The sequence below is a fragment of the Microcebus murinus genome, chromosome 9, assembly GCF_040939455.1.
Source record: "Microcebus murinus isolate Inina chromosome 9, M.murinus_Inina_mat1.0, whole genome shotgun sequence".
Classification (NCBI taxonomy): Eukaryota; Metazoa; Chordata; class Mammalia; order Primates; family Cheirogaleidae; genus Microcebus; species Microcebus murinus.
In genome coordinates, this window is record NC_134112.1 from 60058399 (window position 1) to 60082732 (window position 24334).

Sequence of the window (24334 nt, forward strand, 5' to 3'; positions counted from 1 at the left end):
TATGGTGACATTGTTGTGTAACCAATCACCAGAACTCTTTTTATCTTGCAAAACTGAAACTCTGTACTCATTGATCAACTCCCTGCTCCTCATTCTTCCAGTTACAGGCAACTATTCTTCTACTTTCTCTAAGAACTTGCCTTTTCTACGCACCTCATATAAGTGAAATCATATAGTATTTGTCATTTTGTGACTGACTTATTCACTTAGCATAATGTAGTCAGGTTTTGTCTGTGTTGTAGCATGTATCAGAATTCCATTCCTTTTTAAGGCTGAATAATATTCCATTCACACACACATATACCACATTTTGTTTATCCATTCATCTGTGGATGGCCTCAGGTTGTTTCTACCTTTTGGCTATCATGATTCATGCTGCTTGTGAACATGGATGTACAAATATCTCTGAGACCAGGATTTCAATTCTTTTGGGTCTGTACCCAGAAGTGGAACTGCTGGATCATATGGGAATTTAATTTTTTGAGGAACCACTACACTGCTTTCCACAGCAGTTGTACTATTTTACATTTCCATCAACAGCACACAAGAATTACATTTTCTCCATATCTTCTCCAACACTTATTTCCTGTTTTTTTTTTTTAATAGTAGCTATCCTAATGGGTATGAAGTGACATCTAACTGATTTTGATTTGCATTTCCCTAAAAGTGATGTTGGAACTTTTCATGTGTTTGTTGGCCATGTATGTATCTTCTTTGGAAAAATATCTATTCAAGTTCTTTGCTCATTTTAAAGACCAGATATTCTTGTGTTGAGTTGTAAGAGTTCTTTACATATTCTGGATATTAATTTACCAGAGATATATTGTCTTCACTATATTTGTAGATCTAGACACTACGTATTGTGTGTCTAATACGCCAGATATTTTACAAACACTGTTATTTAATGCCTCCAAAATCCTTTGCGGTAAAAGAGGAAATTAAAGTTCAGAGATTAAAGAAGTTACTCAGGGCTGCCAGTAAATGAATGACTAAATCTGGATTTAAACTCATCAACTGAGCCAGGGTTGGTCTTGGAACTTGGGGAAGTAGAGATGGTGAGGGGACAGGGTACGCCGACGGTTCCCCTCCACAGGTAATTGGTCCTGAGACCGCAACCCGGGCACCGCTACAGCTCCTCCACGGCTCGGTTCCGCCTCTCGTGCGCCAGTGCAAAGAGGCCCGCGTGAGCCCGGCTCTATTTCCGGTGGGGAAGGGAAAGGGAAGGCACCACCGGAAGCAACGAAGGTGCTGTGTAATCACTAAGGAGCTGAAGGACTTGGATCTTCCAAAATGCCGGATTACCTCGGTGCAGATCAGCGGAAAACCAAAGAGGAAGAGAAGGACGACAAGCCCATCCGAGGTCAGTTGACATGGGCAGGAGCTCGGAGCTGGGCGGGACAGCCCTGGTAGTGAAGAGAAGCTGGATTTCTCTGTGTTCTGTGCTCTGGCCCTTTTGTGCCCCTTAGTGATTTAGTCCGGGCGCCAGCTGGGTTAACCTGCCTGTTTTCTTAGTCTTCCTCAACCCACCACAAGTTCTGTATTTATATCCTTCTGGTCGAAATGTTTTATTCATTATCGGGTCTCAGGTCGTGAAGAAGTCACGCACCCTGCTTGGCCTAACAGGCCGTGAAAAGTTCCCTGCCTGGCCGTGTTTGATCACTTGATCCTCTTTCCTGTCTCTCCCTACCCCGTAACCCCTGCAAGTGTGACAGCTTGGTGCTATCACTGTGCAGCCAGAATCCTGAGACAAAATTTTCTTTTTCTTAAAGAAAAAATTTATTTAAATAATACATCCACAACGTTCAAAACTCAAGAGGCATGAAAGATACATTTGAAAAATCTCCGTTCTTGGCCTCAGCTACCAACTAACTTCTCTGCGGAAGCAACTGATGTTGCCATTTTACGAATCTTTCTAGACATTTTCTATGCATATGCAAGAAAGTCTTTTTATATATTCCCTTTTTTGCATAAATGTAGCATGCTGTGCATACTTCAACTAATTTTTTCAATCTTAATATATCTTAGATAATTTCATATCATTAGTGTTGTTTGTCTCTGCATCTCCATAGTATCCCTCTTTATGGGTGTACAATAATGTAATTATTATTGATGGACATTTAGATTTTTCTAATCTGTTATAAAGCAGTGAATAACCTTGTTCATGTACCTTTTACCATATGCACAAGTGCAACTTGTAGGGTAAATTCTAAAAGTAGAGTTGTAATTTTGACAGTGACATTACTATACCAATTGATACTTTCACAGTGCATGAGGTGTGCACATTATTTTGGGATATGATTTCTTCCTATTAACCCAGTTTGTATTCTCATCTTTATGCTGTCTTCCCTTTTTGTTCCTTATAAGCTATTTTAAGAAATTGTTATGGTATTTTTTTTTATGTCTCTTCTCTTACTCTTCCTTTTCTTAACTTCCTGTGCTAGCACAGTTTCTTCTCTATTTACGCCCTCCCTCCAAAGAGTGTTTGCTCTCTACCTTCATTCCACTCTATTTCACTTAAAAGTATTTTAGGACACTGAAAGATCAGAGGTATTCATTACTTACTGGAAAACTTAGTCACGGAGATTTATCATTTGATCTGTGCATGGTGATCTATGTGTTTCTGTGGGTTCATTGTCATTCTGTAAAACTATTAATAAGTTTATTTCTTGGATACAGTTATAACTAACATGTATATAGAATTTTATGTGTTTATTCATCCATGTCTTAATTCATCCATGTCTTATTTGATCTTTACAGAAACATTGAGGAGGTAAAACTAGTATTATCTCTGTTTTTCAGATGATGAAACTGATGTGCAGAGAGATTACATGGTTTTTCCAAGGTTACCTAGCAAATACATGATCTTCTTAGGCCAAGCACCTAGGTCATTTGAGTTTCAAACCCATTCTTCTTTGGCTCCTTGTTCTTGTTGTATCATCACATCATTTTGAGCATCTTTAGCAGTTATACTGATGATCTTTGAGCACCTCAATTCTGCTGATTTCCATTATCACTGCACCTCACCACTTATGGAGGTGATCACTACTAGACTTTATTGTTAAAGAAAACTGCTTCACTTCTAAAATATGAAACTTTCCGTGTGTTCTCCCAACACAACTTTTTCCTCTTCAGTCTACATTACCACAGAACCTTAACCTGACTTCTCTCTTGATCCATCTAATTATTAATACCTCCAATCTAGTATCCTGCTTCCCTGCTTAGACTGTTTTCTCTTTCCACGGTGCACTTAGAATTTACTATTTTTGTTTGTTTCACTTTCTGCTTGCTCTCCCCTCTTGAATTCTGCAAATTTCATTATTTCTTGTCTTTTTCTGCTCATAGGCTGTCGACATTGTTCAAACAAATTATAAAGCCTTATTGATTAAGTTACTTCCAATTTAAGCTTTCAGATCTTAATTAGGTTCTCATTCCTAATTAATATTTTGTGAATGCCATATTGACTCCACTTTATTTGACATAGGGGTTGTTTTTAAGCCTTTTACACATTTCTTAAGTCCTCAGTTCAGTCCCTTTCTTCCTGACTTTTGCCTCTTTGCAGAGGAGATTGAGAATCCACTCAGGAATTCTTTTTTTTTTTTCCCATTTTTTAAAATTTCAGCATATTATGGGGGTACAAATATTAAGGTTATGTTAGCTTCTCTGTCATCTTCTCTTTTTTAATAACTCCTGCTTTAGAGGAAGTGATAGCAATATTTGTCAAGTCCAACCTTCCCATCTGTGTTCCTGACCTTATCCTTTCCTCCTCTGGGACTTCGTTTCATCAATCACTACCTCTCCTGTTTGCTTTCCTTCAGAATTTCTCTCTTTTGTTTTTGTAAATATGCTAATATCCATTTTATCTTAAATACACATAGTTGAGAAAAATCTTTCTACTCTCTTGGCCTTTCAAGCTACAACTCATTTTTCTTTTCTTTCTTTTACTGCCTAAAAGTGGCAGAAAGACAAGCTTGAAGTCAGAAAGACCTATGTTTGAATGTTGGCTTTACGTCCCACTTACTGGCTGTGTGATAATATACAAGTCACTTAAACTCAGTTTTTCCTATTTCTAATGTGAAAATAATTATATTCACTTTACAGGCTTTTATGGGAGTAAATAATATAATCTATCTGTATCTCTACTCACAGTGTCTTATATAGTGATTATCTCAATAAATATCAGCTGTTATTACTATTCTGCCCACTGTGTCTATTTCTTTACTACTTATTTTATTTTATTTTGAGACAGAGTCTCACTTTGTTGCCCAGGCGAGAGTGAATGCCATGGCATCAGCTTAGCTCACAGCAACCTCAGTCTCCTGGGCTCCAGCAATCCTCCTGCCTCAGCCTCCCAAGTAGCTGGGACTACAGGCATGCACCACCATGCCTGGCTAATTTTTTGTATATATATTTTTAGTTGGCCAATTAATTTCTTTCTATTTTTGGTAGAGACGGGATCTCACTGAGGCTGGTTTCGAACTCCTGACCTTGAGCAATCCGCCTGCCTCGGCCTCCCAGAGTGCTAGGATTACAGGCGTGAGCCACCATGCCTGGCCTACTTATTTTATTTTTAAACCCCTTGCAGTTGGCTTTTGCCCCTATGAATCTGTTGAAACTGATCAGTGATTTATGAATTCCCATGTCTTTAGTATTTTCTCAATCTTAACATTTGTATTTTTGACATTTTTGAGCCTCCCTTGGTTTTTCTCATTGAACCTTCCTGTTAATCCTCCTCCTCTGACTGCTTCTTGTCTTTCCTTCATTGTGTCCTCAGAGGGTTTCTCTGAGGTTTTCTTTCTGTTAATTTCATCTTGAACTGCCTCCTCTCTATATATGCTTCCCTAATCAATGTTTTAACCTGAAGCTGGTACTTGAACTCTAGAGCCAGATTTCTCTCTGTCTTCTAGATTGCTACATCAGGATATGCTGGTATTTTGGGAAGTCCCCAGGATTACACTCAGGTTTAGTACTTAACTAAGAGCATTCATAGGACTTAGCATGTGGTCATACTCATAGCTGTGATATATTATAGTGAAAGGATATAAAGCAACATCAGCAAAGAGAAAAAGGCACGTGGGGTGAAGTCCAGAGGAAAGCAGACACAGGCTTCCAGGGGTCCGCTTCTGGTAGAGTCACACAGGATACACTTAATTCCCCCAGCAACAAGTTGTGACAACATGTCTAAATGTTGCTAACCAGAGTAGCCTGTTAGAGCCTCAGTGACCAGGGTTTTTATTATGGGCTGGTCATATGGGCACCTTTGCCTAGCACATACAGAATTCCAGACTCTCAGAAGGAAAGCAGTTATTCAGCATAAATCATGTAGCGTGTATAAATTAGGTTTAGGCACACTGAACCACTTTTATCAGTTCTAGGAATGGTGGGAAGCCTCCGAAATCTGTTTTTAGACACCACCCAGGGCCAACCTTCAACCTTATAAGCAGGCCTTTCAAAGGATAGCAGTCATGCCTGCTATGTTAACTGTTCTGCACAAGTAGCCATACCACAAACTTAAGAAAATTAAAATTGAACTTAGTATCTCTCTTTCCCAATCAATTTCTATTGTGACTAACCTGTTTCTGCTAGAAGGTACCACTTTCCTCTGAGGTAACTAGGTGCAAAGCCTGGGCATCATGTTTGATTCTTTTCTTCCTCAGCTCCTTACATTTAGTCATTTGCCATGTGCTATAGATTCTTCATCTAAGGACTTTTTATCCAACCCTTCCTTTCTCTTTTCATTGTCACTATCTTGTGTTTCAGCTAAACTGATCTAGCTGCTATTACCTAAGAATGCTTTTCCTACTTAGTAAAACAAAAAAACAAAACAAAACCAAAGCCTGCTTTGCCCTGTGAAAATAGCTTGTCTTTTCCGATTGAAAAAAAGAAATGTTTTTCTTAAAATATTGTTGACTCTTGTGATTCTTGGTACATATGTTTTACAAATTACTGCAAATACTGAACAGTTGTGCCTAGGAGAAATATATGTATACACAGCTCATATAGATACACACAGCTCACATAAATTGTAATCTTAAATCTTAAAAACAACTTATCCTGAAAGATTCTTTTTTCTTTATTTTACAAAAGAGAAAACGAAGTTCAGAAGTGTTCAGTGATTTGGCTGAGGCCACCCCACTAACAGATTACAGAGTTAGGATTCAAATCCTGTCCAGCTCGCCCTAGAGCCTGAGCTTTTTGGACTACACTGCATTTCCCCTGCTGTCTCCATCCTGTGGTCATCTCTGTATGAGAGTTGAAACAAGAGGTCAGAGTGACTTGTTCTCACCCGTGAACTCAAATTTTTCTCCACTCTGTGCATGTTTGCAAATGACCATGACAGTGCACGAATATTTTATTTGGGGATTACAAATGAATTTGAGCAACTAGGAAAATGCATAAATGCAGAATTTGTAAATAAAAAGGATTGATTATAAATCACTTGAAATCCTAGATAACCATTGTTAACTTTTAGGTGAAATTATAATTTAACCAAGATCCTTAATGGATGTGTTTTTGATATATATACTATATAGTATGTAATCATGTACATTTTGTACTTTTTAAATCCTCATTCCCCTAATTAGGTAAAAATTCCATGAATCCAGGAACTATTTGATGACTGCATTTATATCTTCATAATTTTGCTCAATTTTTGGCACTCAGAACAGTTTGAAATGAATAGAAAAGTTGGTCAGCTCTAGTGTTTTTTTTTTTTTTTTTTTTTTTTTTGAGACAGAGTCTCACTTTGTTGCCCAGGCTAGAGTGAGTGCTGTGGCATCAGCCTAGCTCACAGCAACCTCAGTCTCCTGGGCTCAAGCAATCTTCCTGCCTCAGCCTCCCGAGTAGCTGGGACTACAGGCATGTGCCACCATGCCCGGCTAATTTTTTCTATATATATTAGTTGGCCAATTAATTTCTTTCTGTTTATAGTAGAGATGGGGTCTCGCTCTTGCTCAGGCTAGTTTCGAACTCCTGACCTCGAGCAATCCACCCGCCTGGGCCTCCCAGAGTCCTAGGTTTATAGGTGTGAGCCACTGCACCGGCCAGCTCTAGTGTTTTTTAAATCTCATATATCATCTCTCTTCTTTTAGCTCTGGATGAAGGGGACATCGCCTTGCTAAAAACTTATGTAAGTCTTTTCACTGTTTACAAAGTGCAGATATTTTATGTTTAAATAAAAGGTGTTTTGGTACTGTCCTTCCAGAATAATTAGAAAAGAATCTCTGGCAGTTCATAGTAATCTTCACTGAAAAAAATTACCTACCTAAAGTTTCTGTCTACAGTAGATTGGAGTGTTTAGCATGTCTAAGTTTATATGTTATATTATTTGTGATTAAAGTGTGGTACTAGATTGAATGATAGTTGAAATAATTTATATAATTGTTTACTATTTAGAAAAGTATAACTGAATTAGTTCTGAAATGGAAAGTTTTAATGCATAGAAATGGGTCTATAGTTCTGCACAATTTCAGGCATGGTTTTTATTTGTTATCTTACATGATAGTGGGATGTCTGTTTAAGGGGAAATATTGGTTCAGTAATACTTCTGAAAATGATATACTCCCTCTCTACTTTCACTTCACAAGCTGTGGGGCAATAATAGCTATTAAAGTTGTAATTTAAAAAATTTTTATCTAGCTTAATAAATTGTTGGTATCTTGATGTTCTAATTAAGCTGATCTTCATCACCTAGGGTCAGAGCACTTACTCTAGGCAGATCAAGCAGGTTGAGGATGACATTCAACAACTTCTCAAGAAAATTAATGAGCTCACTGGTATGTATTTTTTAATTCCCATTTCCTCTTGATATTGACCAGGTTCATTCTCCCACGCACAGTAAACTAATCACTGTGATGACCAGTTTTGCAAAAGATGAAAGATTTATTCACAGGGCAGCCCAGTGAGGAGGCAGGAGAATAGCTCTCAAATCCGCCTCCCTGAAGAAAAGGCTTAGAGATATGTATGGGTTAGGAAAGTGGGGTGGTCGAAGGCACGAGTCAAAGTGGTTGGCCTTGAGGAAAAGTGAAGTAATCGGTGATCTATGCAAGCATGGTTGGGGTTCATGGCTATCATAGGAACATTTTCAGAAAATGGCAGAATTCATAGGATCTGAGGGTAGAGTTCTTGGCCCTCTGACATCAAAAGGCCACCTCTTGGGTATTTGTATAGGCCCAGTTGAAAGGTCAGTGATTTCGACCTATTTGAACTGGACAGGAGCTACCCCCAAGTTCCTGAAAAACAACTTAAGCAACCATTACCATGGGGACATATACATCAGAAATATTATCTTTAAGGAAGCCAATGAAGCTTAAGTTACAGCTTTTAGTGTCGTGGCTTTTAGCTACATGGGGAAAAAAAAACAAAAATAAAAGGCAAGTTACCAAATGCAAGCAGGACAGGTTAAATTTGGCAGACCTAATAAAATTAGCTTCTCAGTCTCACTCTATTTATGTATATATGTATGAATAGATGAGACAAGGTCTTACTCTGTTGCCCAGGCTAGAGTACAGTGGTATCATCATAGCTTATTGCAATCCTAGACTTCTGGGCTCAAGCAATCCTCCTGCCTTAGCCTCCTGAGTAGCTGGCACTATAGAGGTACACCACCATGCCCAGCTAATTTTTTATTTATTGTAGAGATGGAGTCTCACTATGTTGCTCAGGCTGGTCTTGAGAACTCCTGGCCTCATGTGATCCTCCCACCCTTACCTCCTAAAGTGCTAGGATTACAGGTGTGAGCCACTGCACTTGGCCAGTTTCACTCTTTAAATGTAATGGATAAATTACATCAAAAGAGTTTAAATAAAAATTTTACTCCATGAATCACAGATTTTGAAAAAACTTATCTTTCCTATCTGTTAAGAAATTGGATCTTGTTTAACAATCTCTTTTCAGTGCTCTTTACAACCATGTTTAATGCTTATGCAGTTAAGAAACATTATCCTCTAAGCAAGTAATGTTTCTATTGGTCAAAGTCTGGTTCAATAAACTTCAATAAACAAAATTTTTGTGAATAAAAATATGATCTCACCTAGTATTGCTTGCAGTAAGTAGGCTATTTCCTGATAGTTAGAAATTTTTCTTCTTGGGAACTTGAGTGGCGAAGTTTTACAGTGTCTGAAGTGTCAAATATGGCATTACATTTTTGGCTTTACAATTACTTTATGGCAGTGGTTTTCAGCTGGGGCGATCTTTAAGGAAGCCAATGAAGGAAGCCCCCCCCCCCAACATTTTTGATTCTATGACTTGAGGAGAGATGGTGATACTAGTGGCATCTAGTGGCTGGAGGCAGTCCTAAAGAGCCTACAATGCACAAGACAGTCCCCACAACAAAGAATTATTCAGTCCAAAATGTCAGTGGTGCTGAAGTTGAGAAAGCATGTTTTAGGGTGATGCATTACATTTTCGTGAATTTTGTCCTCTTTTTTTTTTTTGTAGGTATTAAAGAGTCTGACACAGGCCTGGCCCCACCAGCACTCTGGGATTTGGCTGCAGATAAGCAAACACTCCAGAGTGAACAGCCTTTACAGGTTGCAAGGTATGGACAGTGTTCTGTGGAAAGTTATTTTTATCTGTATTTTCAAGTACTTTTTAGAGGGATAATGCATAATGCAAAATTACATAATGCACAGACAGTAGATTGCTTACAATTTCTGTTATTATACACAGTGCTGTTACAAACATTCATGTTAAATATTTTTCTGTGTATGTGTATACATTTTATAGGCTAACTTACTAGAAGTGGAAGTCTGGGGTTGAAGGCATTTATAATTAAAGAAATTTGTGAAAATAAGTAGTTTGACCAGTTTATACTCTTACCAAGAGGTTTTAATGCAAGTGTCCATTTGTCTGATCAATGTAATATGTGATTATCAGTTTTTACACTTTTGCCATTTGTGGGAAAATACTTCATTTTAATTTGCATTGTGTTGATTACTAGTGTGATAGCTACTTCTTATATTAATTAAACATCTGTATTTCTTTGGCTACTCATGTTTTGTTCTTAGATTGTTTCATGTTAATTTTTAGAAGCATTTTGTATATTGTACACATTAATCTTTTCTTAAATATGCTACACATATTTTTTCCTAGTTCATCACTTGACTTTTAACTTCCTGGTACATTTTGTAAGAATATTTTAAATTTTTAGGAGATAAAAATATATTGATATTTTTATTATACCTTTTGAGTGTTAATGTTGCATAGAAAAGCCAAGCCGATGCTGGGTATGGTAACTCACTGTAATCCCAACAGTTTGGGAGGCCAAGGCAAGAGGATAGCTTGAGGTCAGGAATTCAAGACCAGCCTGAGCAACATAGCGAGACCCTGTCTCTACTAAAAATATAAAAAATTAGCTAGCTGTGGTGGCATGTGCCTGTAGTCTCAGATACTTGGAAGGCTGAGGCAGGAGGATTGCTTGAACCCAGGAGTTTGAGGTTGCTGTGAGCTATGATGATGCCACTGTATTCTAGCTGGGGTGATGGAGTGAGACTATGTGTCAAAAAGAGGGGGGGGATTGTGCGGGGCTCAAGAAATCAAGAATTTAGAGGACTTCTTTTTTTTTTTTTTGAGACAGAGTCTCACTTTGTTGCCCAGGCTAGAGTGAGTGCCGTGGCGTCAGACTAGCTCACAGCAACCTCAAACTCCTGGGCTCAAGGAATCCTACTGCCTCAGCCTCCCGAGTAGCTGAGACTAGAGGCATGTGCAGCTAATTTTTTCTATATATATTAGTTGGCCAATTAATTTCTTTCTATTTATAGTAGAGATGGGATCTTGCTCAGGCTGGTTTCAAACTCCTGACCTTGAGCAATCCGCCCGCCTCGGCCTCCCAGAGTGCTAGGATTACAGGCGTGAGCCACCGCGCCTGGCCTAGAGGATTTCTTAACGATGAAATATTTGGGTTTAATTTTCCAGGGGAATGTATCTTTTGAAAATTTTATGCCTTGGCTAAAGTTGAGTGGACCCTTAGAGTTGAGCATAGAAAAGGATCTTTAACAGTGGCTCAGTTTCTGCAGTTCTAGTTTCTACCTGTATACTGCATGTCCAGGAGAGAGTCTAATTACTTGAATTTATTACCTGTGGTTTAGGTTCCTTACTCTAATCAAGCTTTTTGCTGTGTTAGGTGTACAAAGATAATCAATGCTGATTCGGAGGACCCAAAATACATTATCAACGTGAAGCAGTTTGCCAAGTTTGTGGTGGACCTCAGTGATCAGGTGGCACCTACTGACATTGAAGAAGGGATGAGAGTTGGGTAAGATTTCTATTTGTAATAAATACTTTTCTGTCTAAAGATACCATGGCACATTCATATTTTTGGCTTTGTTGTGAATGAGTGAACTGAGTGCTTTGGATTACCAAGGGATAATCTAGTAATGTCTTCCAGTTGAAAAATTCTTTCTTCTGCATCTGCTTCCTAACTTCCTGGCAGCCTCCCTAAACCCTTACTGCCACTATTGCTTTTTAGGATTGGCTTCAAATGTCATCATCAAAGTAAGTGCAGAATTTTGGAGTTGAGTTTACTGGTCCATTTAAGGTAACATGGTATAGGTTGGGGAAGTAATTGCTTTAGGAGAGTTATGATGATGAAGTGAGTTAATGTCTATGGAATACATAATCACGCAGTAAATTTTTAAAATCTCCCCTTCTTGAGTTAAGGTTTTAGTTCCTATTATGTAGGTTCTTTGCCGTTTTAGGCTGGTGCTTTACTATCTTAAGTTTTAATGTTCTCCTTACGTCTCTTTGTATAACTTTTGGGTCTCTGTGTCTCTCTTGCTAGTTTAAAGTATGGTTTTGAGAATAAAACACGAAACATAAAAGTACTTTGAAATCTTAAAGAATGCGTTAGTGAGAATCTTTTTTTACTTCCTTAGTGTGGACAGAAATAAATATCAAATTCACATTCCACTGCCGCCTAAGATTGACCCAACAGTCACCATGATGCAGGTAAGAAATGATGGGAAGGAAGAGGAATGGCATGACTTTTAGTACAATTGTATCCATTTCAAAAGTTTGAAATCTTTAATAAGGTGTTAATATCTGGGTATATATCAAAGAGTTGCAAAGAGTTGCTAAAACTTTTAAAACAATTTTTCAGATAAGAAAGTCTTTATTTTACTAGTTTGTAGCTCTGTTAGTATCACAACAAGTAATATAGCAAGTAATATAGCAGGTAGTTCTAGGACACTGGGCAGTGTATTCCATTTTTAATAACATTCTCATTTATTATAAGTCTTTTATTTATAGTTTTGGGTCTATTTTTCTAAATTTGGACTAATATTCAAAAACGTGTTATTATATGTTGTGTATTTCTATCCCTCTCTTAGGTGGAGGAAAAACCTGATGTCACATACAGTGATGTTGGTGGCTGTAAGGAACAAATTGAGAAATTGCGAGAAGTAGTTGAAACTCCACTTCTTCATGTAAGTAGCTGAGAGTTGCACCTTTTGTATAAAGACGTAACAGTCTTTTGTGTATTGAGAACTAAAATGGCTATATATTAGATAGCTTTTACATTTAATATTTTCTTTATTAATGTTTTGAGAAGGTGGTGAGTGGAAGTATGGAGAGTTGGTAAGTTTCAAAAGAGAGCAAGCAAAAAGAATTTAGTGGTCAAGGGTAAAGATCTGCTATTTGTAGTGACAAAGGAGATGGAGGTGTAACTTTTAGCAGTATGTTAAGTACATTACAGTTTATTATAGAAGAAACCAAGTGTTCAAATGACATCAAGAGGAAATGGGCTTAAGTTAAATCAAGTTAAACTTGGGAGGATAAAGGAAAATTAGGGTATTGAATACCAGATAATATTTATATTCTTTAAACAATACTTTTTTTAAATTAGAAAAATATTTTAAGACTGCATAGTAGAAGCACTTTTCTTTTATTTGGGTTTTTTGTTTTTGTTTTGAGACAGGGTCTTAGTGCGTTGCCCAAGCTCTGGAGTACAGTGGCATGCTCACAGCTCACTGCAGTCTTGAACTCTTGGGGTCAAGTGATCCTCTTACCTTAACCTCTCATGTAGCTGGGACTACAGGCATGTGCCACTCTGCCCAGCTAATTTTTCTTATTTTTTTGTAGAGATAATTTTTCTTGCTAATTTTTCTTGCTCTGCTGCCCAGGCTGGTATCAAGTGATCATCCCGCCTCAGCCTCCCACAGTGCTGGGATTACAGGCATGAGCTACCATGCCCGGCCTGCACAAGTACTTTTAAAAGCCATGCAGTCTTATGTATCGATATGAGTCTACCTTAGATCTTATGTCATAGAATAAGTAAAATTTCTTATTTAGATAAAATATATAGATTGTGTACCTAATAATTTTGGCTTAAATATATTGATGTAGAAGTAATCTTATTTGTATTACATATAAGTGATAAGCATAAAAACTGTGTCTCTGTCACAGCCAGAGAGATTTGTTAACCTTGGTATCGAGCCTCCCAAGGGTGTGCTGCTCTTTGGTCCACCTGGTACAGGCAAGACACTCTGTGCTCGAGCAGTTGCCAATAGGACTGATGCTTGCTTCATTCGAGTTATTGGATCCGAACTTGTACAGAAATACGTTGGTGAGGTAAAGTAAATTTATCAAAATCAGAGTATATAGCTTTGTGAAAGGTTTGTAAAGTATAAATGAAATTAAAAATGGCAATTCTACATTGAGGGATTAAGACCTGAAATATCTTCAGTGATTGACTTTAATTAGTAGTTTAGAACCCCAGAAGCTGCCAGGCTTGGCTTCCCTTGTGGTCATTTGGAAATAGCCACTTAAAACTTTAGTCAGTGTGCTCTGTACTCAAGATGATGACATTTTCTACAGATGGGATATTCTTACAGATGGGATTTCTACAGGAAAGCCCAGTGAATGAATTTCAAAAGTGTACTTTCATTTCAGGGGCAGTGTTTTATGTACTAATGAGAAAGAATATAGATTGTTTATATATGCATGGGTGTATATATATACACACACATACACATAGAAATACATATTTAGGAAATGAGTCTAGGGCTGTATATATTGTATCTGAAGTCTGTTAATGATTAGTATACTTACAATAAGAATTAGGAAAGGAGCTGCCTGAGTTAAGATGTACTGTTATTCCTTAATCAGAACTTACAAATCAAATTCAGTGATTAGGAATTCTAAGTGAAAGATCAGATGCTTTTATTTCCTCAAGTTTTACTGATTAGAATGGTACTTTTACTTTAGTTATTTTGACCTCTTCAGGTCATAAAGTTATTACTTAATAGATACAAAATTATGACAATTACTTAATATTGTTTTAAGGCTATGGAATGGGCAACAAATGAGAATTTTTTTAAAAAGTTTATCTGATAATGGGTGAGAATACTGTTAGGGATAAATATTGAAAAGTTTGAAGCATAACATTATATCTTAAAAGATTTTAAAACCAACTCTGGATTAACAGATTGTTTTTCTTATTAGGGGGCTCGAATGGTTCGTGAGCTCTTTGAAATGGCCAGAACAAAAAAAGCCTGTCTTATCTTCTTTGATGAAATTGATGCTATTGGAGGTATGAATGATATTTTAGAGAACTACTTTAGGATTGGGTTTCATAAGAACTCTAAAGTGGTATGTGTTAGAGTGCCTTTATTTAATCTTATACAAAATTTTCATTCCAACTCTTAAGAGCTCTGGCACATTGGAACTATAGATCTAATAAACAGTAGGGCTAAACCTTAAAGGAAAAAATAAATCTTACATACTATTGCCATTTTTCAAAATTTCATCTTTGTGCTACAGGTTGAGTATCCCTTATCTGAAATGGTTGGCTTTTAGTTTGAGATTTTTTTTTTTTTAATATTTATGTTATCCTGGTTGAATATCCCTAATCTGAAAATCCCAAATCTGAAATCCTCCAAGGAACATTTCCTTGTTTTTCTTTTTTTTTTTAATTGGGAAAAAAATTTTTTTAAAAATTTTATTTTTTATTTTAGCGTATTATGGGGGTGCAAGTGTTAAGGTTATATATATTGTCCATGCCCCCCCGCCCCCCGAACATTTCCTTTGAATGTTCCAAAAAGTTTCAAAGTTTTGGAGCATTTTGGATTTCAGATTTGGGATGTTCAACCTGTATCTGATTTTATTCATACAACATATATTTCCATAGTTTAACAACTCTAAATTGAGATACATCATCCCTTAATGTGATAAGAAAGCACTGGGGCATAATTTACTTGGTGGTGCATTTTCTTAGTGCACATAAAATAATATTCTTATTGGTGTCATGGATTTGATGAAATACAGAATTAGCCATGCTATCTAGACAAGTTATTTTAACTAACCTCGGTTTGCTTATTTTACAAAGCAAATAATTCCTGCCTCCTTTTATTTCGTGAGTTTTTGAGAGATTCAAATTAAGTAATAAATGTAGTAGACTTTGAAAACAATAACCTGTCTGATAGCCATTGGCTATTGTTATAGTCTGTAATAGTAATAATCTTTAGTAGCTGGAGAGTGTCATATGTCCAGGCAGCCATTGTTATTTAGTAACCTTAATGCCAATGGAATGATTTGAAAATACAGTGGAGCCTATAGCACTGTTTGAATACTGTGGTTAGGTTACCTGGAATCTTGCTTTTAGACTGGATGGTCATTGTTGGGTTTGGACACTGGGTAGTTAATGTTTTCAAGGGCCATCATTTGGCCACAGTATAACAATGCAGTGTTGTGACTCTGAAGTCATTTTTATAGTATCATTGGAATAAGCCTTATGATGTCAGGGTGCTCTGAAGCTATGATTTCCAAATAGTTTGTATGTAAGATGAAGGTAGAAGATACCAGAATTTCTTTTTTTAAATCTCATTTTTAAAACTTCATTTTGTTTTATAATATAAACAATATATTAATACCACATTGTGCATTTATACAATTTTAAATGAAATAATATATTTGGAGTCTGTTAGGTTTAGGTCTTTGGGGGTGGTGCCATTCTGCTTGAAATGAGGGACATGAATCTAGAGTACTTTAGTATATATAAATCAGCTTAACAGTAAGCTATTATGGTTCTACTGTATTATGAATTTAGCCATAGTTTTTAATCTATCTATTTAAGTTTCCACCCATAGCATTGATGAATTTAGCCATATTTTAAAGGGTCATTTAGAATAGTATGACAAGTTTCCTACATACGATCAAACGCCATTATTAAAGTTTTCATGTTACTCTACTGCCTCATGCAGGTGTATATTGTATTAAAAAACAGAGGTGTTCTTGAGTGATTTGAAAAACAAAATTCTTTATAAAGATGATTTTAAAAAACACTTTGAAGGAGGCCAGGTGTGGTGGCTCACGGCTTGTAATCCTAGCAGTCTGGGAGGCCGAGGTGGGTAGATCATTTGAGCCCAGGAGTTTGAGACCAGCCTGAACAAGAGCGAGACCCCATCTCTACTAAAAATAGAAATTACTTGGACAAAAAAAAAAAAATATATATATATATATATAAAATCTGTGTAGCTGGGCATGGTGGCACATGCCTGTAGTCCCAGCTACTCGGAAGGCTGAGGCAGGAGGATTGCTTGAGCCCAGGAGTTTGAGGTTGCAGTGAGCTAGGCTGATGCCAGGGCACTCTAGCCCAGGCAACAAAGTGAGACTCTGTCTCAAAGAAAAAAAAAAAAAACCTTAAAGGATACTGTTAAAGAAGTCTATGATGAATCCTTTTGAAAGCAAAGATTCACTTTCTAACTAGTTTTGTGTAAAGCAGATTGTTCTTACAGGGTTCGCTTCAAAGTGAGATGCGCGCTTGTGCCAGAGGGCATGATTTGAGATGAGATTTACTACAGTGTTCTCAAGTTATGGGCAGTGCTACTCTGAGTGGACATGAAAGCCTATCTTTCCTTTTGTCTTCTTAGGGGCTAGGTTTGATGATGGTGCTGGAGGTGACAATGAAGTGCAGAGAACAATGTTGGAACTGATCAATCAGCTGGATGGTTTTGATCCTCGAGGCAATATTAAAGTGCTGATGGCAACTAATAGACCTGATACTTTGGATCCAGCACTGATGAGGCCAGGGAGATTGGATAGAAAGATTGAATTTAGCTTACCTGATCTAGAGGTAAGGAAACCATTTCATTTTAGAAAAGATTCTTGAAATTTTATCTTCTCATGATGTTTTTCCATTTTAATATTTGTCAATTCCCTCATTTTTAGGGTCGGACACACATCTTTAAGATTCACGCTCGTTCAATGAGTGTTGAAAGAGATATCAGATTTGAATTGTTAGCACGACTGTGTCCAAATAGCACTGGTAAGTGGAAAGGTCTTGCTTATATTTGCTGGTCTGTCTGTCCAGGCTGCTATAATTAAGCCTATTTATTTTCTTTTTGTTTGACAGGTGCTGAGATTAGAAGTGTCTGCACAGAAGCTGGTATGTTTGCAATCAGAGCACGGCGAAAAATTGCTACTGAGAAGGATTTCTTGGAAGCTGTAAATAAGGTCATTAAGTCTTACGCCAAATTCAGTGCTACTCCTCGCTACATGACATACAATTGAGCCCTGAGGCCTTTCAAGTGAGAACACGTCTTATAATTGGAATCCTAACCTTACATAGACTTGTCAATAACCACTTCACAAAAAAATAAATGGCTTCAAAATTGTATGCTTTTTTCCAGATCTCTTTTCTCTGTAGTATAATAAAATATGGTATCTAATGTTATTAGACAGAAAATCTTGTTATAATGTATTGACTGTTTTTTGACCCACTACTGTTTAAGGGTTTCATATCATAAAGTACATGCTTAGACTGTGTATGTTCTAGGCATATGCTGGCTGGGTGCTGTACATGTATTCTCATTATATTCTCCCATCTATCCAGTGAGGATGATCAAATGGAGCTTGATCTAATGGGTATAAAAACTTACCTAATTTCCTTGTAGTGGCAGAGCTGGTATTCAAGTCCAAGTTTGTCAGCTCCATTATTATACTGCTATTATACTGCTATTATACTGTTCTGTCCCTTATCAGAATAGCTCTACACATAGGACCACATGCATTATTGATGGTTTTACCCCCACCATGTTGAATAAAGCTTTGGCCAAAGCTCTTTTAAAGTGGAAGAAGCATTTGATGTAGTTTTTCATTGCCATTTAACTGGTTTCAAATTAAGAAGAATTGGTGATTTTAATAAGCACCAAAGTAGTGCAAGTAAAGCAGGAAAAAAAAATGTACATATAATCTAATTTAGAAAATCTTGGATTGGCTTCATATAGAGAAATGATTATTTTCATTTTATAAATTAATGGTTTAAAATTTTGGTAAAGTTCCTGTTAGACTCCTATAGTGAGGTATTTTCAAAATAAAGGTGGTATTAGAATCCTCAACAGATCTCTTTAAAATTACTTCTTGTGCAACCACCACCAAATCCCATCTTCCACCACAGTTACCTCTTCCCTCAATACTGAGACCAAAGCACAATAAGGAATATTTTTATTGAAGTTCAATAGTAATAAGTTGCACAATGAGAGCTGGATAAGTTTATAATTCACAAAAGAAAAAGTTGACAACATAGAAAATGATGTGTTACATTGAAATATTTAAATTTATGAAAGTCTTCCAGTAAAAAAAAAAATTAAAGCCCTTCATTCATAAAATCCAACCAGCATTCATTCTTTCTTGCTTTTTCAATTTTGTAAACTATCAGAAAAATTCATCATTTTTTCTAACCCTGCCCTAATCTTTCTTGAGCAATGAAATAGAGCAAAGTATTTTCAGGTTATGCTTACAATAAAGTATACTCAAGTAAATGACTGAAGATGTATGTTTTTGAATGTTTTCATTAAATAAATGTAAGCATTTAGAACACACTCTGAAGTCTTTCCACTTTTTCATATAGCCACATGCCCATATATACCAATTCAAGACAGATTGGATATGTTGAGCTCTCAGACCTAACATATATAGACAGAATAATCTTGACATTTCAGTTAGGTACATGATAAAAATCTAACTGGCCACACATCAAATACATTATGAAAAATTTGGATGTTTCTGCCTAGGCATGTATATGCAGATAACATCAACATTGTCTAGATTAGCATGTTTGCCATTTAAAAATATAAAATACATTTACTGGTAACTCCCTCCATTAACATATATGTGTACATACATATACATGTGTGTAGATGCACATATATATATACATATATATCAGGGTGTTGATAAATCAGGATACAAAATGTTTAAGACTTTAGAAAAATATGCTGTAGAGTTCCTTAAACTTTTTAACACTTAAAAAGTGACTAGATTTATAAACAATTTTCATGATGCTTCTCAGGTTCACTTATTACATAAGGTGAAATGCTATGTACTCCAGTACAACGAAAAGCTTGGTAAGCCTTTCTGGAAGGCAAGGTAGATTTTTAAGGTGTTCAAACTGACTTCTAAGTCTGTAAGCAGGCATGCTACCTGGTGTAGTGCTATCTTTTAACATTTTGTGGTTGGGATTGGAGGGGTTTCAAAACCATTGCATGCATTTTGGTTGGCTATATGCTTGGAGAATCAGATAAGACTTTTTTTTATCAGTTCTCAAACTTTTATCAGCATTCAAAACATACTATCTAGAATCTAAACATACCAAACCTCAACGTTGTAAAAGCATTCCTGAAAGGTACACTAAAAAAGACCAATAGCATTTTGCACTCACTAAAGCCTACAGGCTCACACCAAAGAAATTTTGATTTTAGAATTTAAATTGATTTGCTATCTTTAAAGGGGCTGACATGTTAGATAAAGCCTTCCCCACCACATACTTTTCCCTCCCGCTCCCTCCCTCATCCCCACACAAGGGCACACCCCCCACCCCCCACCACACAGAAAAACACACCTACCCACCCCAGGGCAGATTCTCTGGATTTGCCACCCTCTCTTCATACACACACACAAGAGGGCAGACTCATTTTCTCAAAAGGTATACTTGGAGGCTGGTACTTTTCTCTGCTCAACAGGTAAGGACACAGGTATAAACCATGCAGTGTGGATGTTTTAGATGTTACCTGAAAACCACAAAATGAGCTAACTCCCAGGGTTTGGAGAAGATCCATACCTTCTCTGGGTCCCACTGCAGATGAGACTGGCAAGTGGGATCCCATTATCAACTGCCATAAGCTTATACAGAGTCAATGTCTGTAAAATGAAATGGAGTTTCCTGGGCCCTGGGTCACAGTTGTTTTCAAACACTCCATCCATCCATGAGGCAGAGATTCAAAGGACTTCTCTTTATGGGACCTTCCTGAAAACAGGGTTGTCCCGTATTGTCATAAAATAAGGCTAGTCTGTCAATGTAGATTATGCCCATTTTGATAGGACAATATGAATCTGAATTTGGATAACAGAAAGGCATACATTAGCAGCTATTAGGCCCAGAAAGAATAGGTGGGCTTATATAGCAATTACTTGAAAAGGTAGGAGATAAGACTGTAAAACAAAAAAGGTCAGGAAATATTCCACTGTATGAAATAATTCTAACATTCTGACATATTTACATATAGAGGAAATGCTTGTTTGAAGTGCACTCATGTTCTCAGATGCTAAACAAAATGCTAAAACAAAAATATATTTTCCCACCTTCAATAAGACTTAGGTGCTTTTTATATACATGATAGAATTCTATTCAAAACAGTGTAAAAATTAAAGAACAAGAAAAGTTAAATACAAACATGCAAGCCATAGACATAGCTTTTTTGTACACTACTATCAACCTACCAATCACTGGGATTTGAGTATCTACTGTATGGAAGGCATTTGTTGAAGACTAGTACTAAAGAATATGCAATGAAGTAGTTTATAACATTGTTTAAAATCCTTAAATTCTATTAAATGGCTGAAATGACATGGGCCCTTTTACAAAAGTTTCTAGTATAAGCTGAGTTTCTACAACTACATGCTCTTTCAGAAGGCAGTCTGTATCAGAATGCAGATGTATCTGGTCTTGCGTATGATGATTGCAATGGAAATAACTATGGAAATCTAACTTCACTCTAGAACTAAATAAATTATTGATTAGAAAGGAGGGTGTCTACTTTGAATTAAATTAATAAAGACACTGAAAAACATGATAGGAGTTAAAGCAAACAAACCGTGGGGTTTGGTTGCAAGTAGGCCAACCTAGCATAATTCTACTGGGATTCTGACTACTTTTCTCCTGGCAGTATCTCCTTCATGAAATCTAAGACGAGTTACTAGGAAAACATAAAAAAAGACAAACTCATTATTAGCAGGAACTCAGTAGAATAGGTTTTAGACAGGTTGGCTAATGCCTATGTTCTGATTTGCAGTAAGCTGGTAGTTAGAAACAAGCACAAAAGCAAAAACTTTCAATGACAAATTGACATTGCCATTCCATGTTTCCATAATATATCAATTATAAGGAATGATTAAAGATAAGCATTTTACTCATAGGCTAAAAACTGAGTTTGATGAATTAACTGATAACTCTTACGGACTTTGAAGGAAGATATTAAATTAGACCTGGGAGTTAGCTTTCTTAAAACCATGGTCTTCAAGCCTACTTTACTATTATTAGCAAGAACAACAAAGCTGGTAGGGACTTCCACTGGTCACAGTTGTGACAATTCTGGCATCAAAAAGAATATATTGGACAGAGACACATTCAAACTATGAAAATTCATGAGACTACAATGATACCAAAAAAGAGAAATCTAAAAAACCCTAATTTGTCACCATCCATTAAGCCAATTCTTCACTTTGATGTTGATAATTAAGTGGAAATAATAAAACATTCAACCTGCCTTTTTAGTAAGAACTGTATTTAAGGATAACCACATAACTCAAGTTGAGGGAAAACTATAGTTTCCATATAGCAACCAACTCCTAAATGAAGAAGAAATGAGAGCATTAGGGGAAAAAATCCATAAACCTTAATAAAATTACTGATTTAGGCAAGAATTAACCACTTGATGTTAAAACTCCTGGCTGAATGGCTAATACAGGACTGGACATTTATTCAATGTCAAAGAAACACCATACAGATAAATCTGTAGTTACAAAGGAGAAAACTAAACTGGAGGATCAGACTGTCATGCCAATCCAGAGATCTATTACACTTTAGCACTGTTAATGGGAGGTCAACTAGATATTATGTGTTTTCTGATATGAAGCATGTTTCTTACCTATGATATCTTCTAGCACAAAATATTTTAACTTGAATTCATAAAGCCTTTAACTTCTAGGTTGTAGGTAGTTCAGGGAATAAAGAAACAAGCTAACCACCACCATGAAAAAGCAACTAGATAAATTCACAAGACAGGATTCTACAGGACAACTGCCTCAACTTTACCAAGTCAATGTTATGAGAAAAGGAACTGTGCTGGAGTACAATAGACTTAAGGGACTTAAAGAGACATGACTAGTTGCAATGTAAAGTCATAGAATACCAGTTTTGACAAACCAACTGCAAATCTGGGGATAATTGGGAAAATCTGAATAAGGTCTGAGGTACAAATATTCTGTAATTCTATACTTTGGGAAGGTGAGGCAGGAGGATTACTTGAGGCCAGGAGTTCAAGACCAGCCTGGGCCACACAGTGAGACCCCATCTCTACAAATAAACAAACAAAATGTTCTGAAATGAGAAAGTAGAGATTGTTGATTTAAAAAATAGGTTTTAAAACACTATGTAGATATGATCTTATTTTGGTTTTCATTTAAAAATGTAAGCTCTAAAGATTCAAAGCTATACATAATTGTCTTTTTAAATTATTATTGTAAATCTGTGATTTTGAAGTTTGATTAGATAGTTGAAGTAATGAAAAAAATGTAAATGAATAAGCATAGAAAAAGATCTGGAAGGATATGCATTAAGGTGTTAACAGTGGTAATCTCTGAGTGGTGATAGCATATCCTATTTATAGGTAAAAAAAACTTAAAGGAAATACATTTTAAGTGCTTGGCTTAAAGGGGTAATACTAGAAAGTAACAGAAATGTCACTGCACAATAAATGCAGGCAAGAGGCCAATTTCTCTTTGAAATAGTCAATTAAAAAAAACACAAGTAAGATACATCTTGCTATGCGTCATTCACCCTCCAAATCAAGCCTTGACTACTAGTGTTTACCCTTAGGAAAAAAAAATCTATTGTCTAGTATTTAAAATGTGTAAATTAGAAATTTCATGAGAAGCTCATAACCCCAGGTTGAGGTCCTCCTCTAGGCCTCTGGAGTGGCAGGAGTGGCATTAGGCTCCAAGTCGTCCTGGGGAGGGAGCGCTGAGGCTTCTTGTTCAGCAAGCGCCTCTCGAACTTGGCTGCCTAGAACTGCATCATGAATGCTGTGGAACAGCAGCTCCCATAAGGCAGGATTTTCAAAAAATCTGTTTCGAGTGAGGTCATTCACAACTTGGGCTACGAAAAGAAGAAAAGGACATTAGTCCTCACTCTGGATATCGATCTTGAACATTAACAAAAAAAGTAACATTTTCATATAGTTTACATATTAAAACACTATAGTAAAAGTCTCACTCCAATCCCTCTCTGCATCACATCACACCTCCAGTCCCAGGAAGCTACTTTAATTACTTTCTTGTATACTCTTCCAGGATTTCTCTAAACAAATGTAAGTAAATATAAATATATATTCTTTTTTTTTTCTTTTTTTTTTTTATTTTTATTTTTATTTATTTATTTATTTTTTTTTTTGAGACAGAGTCTCGCTTTGTTGCCCAGGCTAGAGTGAGTGCCGTGGCGTCAGCCTAGCTCACAGCAACCTCAGACTCCTGGGCTCGAGCAATCCTGCTGCCTCAGCCTCCCAAGTAGCTGGGACTACAGGCATGCGCCACCATGCCCGGCTAATTTTTTATATATATATCAGTTGGCCAATTAGTTTCTTTCTATTTATAGTAGAGACGGGGTCTCGCTCTTGCTCAGGCTGGTTTTGAACTCCTGACCTTGAGTAATCCGCCCGCCTCGGCCTCCCAGAGAGCTAGGATTACAGGCGTGAGCCACCGCGCCCGGCCTTAAATATATATTCTTATCTTCCCCATTTTCTTATCCCCCAAATAACATATTATATATATTATTATAGACTCTTTTTACTAAAATTTTTTACATGGTTTTCTATTGTGTAGATGTACCCTAGTTTATTTAACTAGTCCCTTTTGTTTGGTGCTTGAGTTTTTTTCAGTCTTTTGTTTTTATTGACAATGCTGTGATGATCAACCACAAACATTTGCCATTTTGAATGTGTGCAGCATATTGCTGCTGGATTTGCTACAGTAAAAGGTAAAGGCATTTGTAACTTTGAAAAATGATGTTAGTCTGTTCTCCATAGGGGTTGTTCTATTTTGTACTCCCACCAGTAATGTCTGAGAGAGC

General features: G+C 36.7%; 2 protein-coding genes across 2 annotated transcripts in view; one reads left to right on the top strand and one right to left on the bottom strand.

Annotated features, from left to right (window-relative positions):
• The first annotated feature begins 1203 nt into the window (after positions 1 to 1203).
• PSMC2 (proteasome 26S subunit, ATPase 2) lies at positions 1204 to 17608 on the top strand. The gene is made up of 12 exons (XM_012747119.2): positions 1204 to 1360; positions 7089 to 7126; positions 7691 to 7772; positions 9436 to 9535; positions 11120 to 11251; positions 11871 to 11943; positions 12324 to 12419; positions 13399 to 13563; positions 14437 to 14524; positions 16863 to 17065; positions 17161 to 17257; positions 17345 to 17608. Exons 1-12 carry the CDS (start codon positions 1291 to 1293, stop codon positions 17500 to 17502), a joined length of 1302 nt encoding a protein of 433 aa, XP_012602573.1. The 5' UTR covers positions 1204 to 1290; the 3' UTR covers positions 17503 to 17608.
• A 5563-nt stretch (positions 17609 to 23171) lies between these two features.
• SLC26A5 (solute carrier family 26 member 5) overlaps positions 23172 to 24334 on the bottom strand; it is a 33257-nt gene continuing 32094 nt past the window's right edge. The window contains exon 18 of the mRNA XM_076006183.1: positions 23172 to 23365. Coding sequence (XP_075862298.1) covers positions 23172 to 23365 — 194 coding nt within the window. The remainder of the gene's footprint in view (positions 23366 to 24334) is intronic.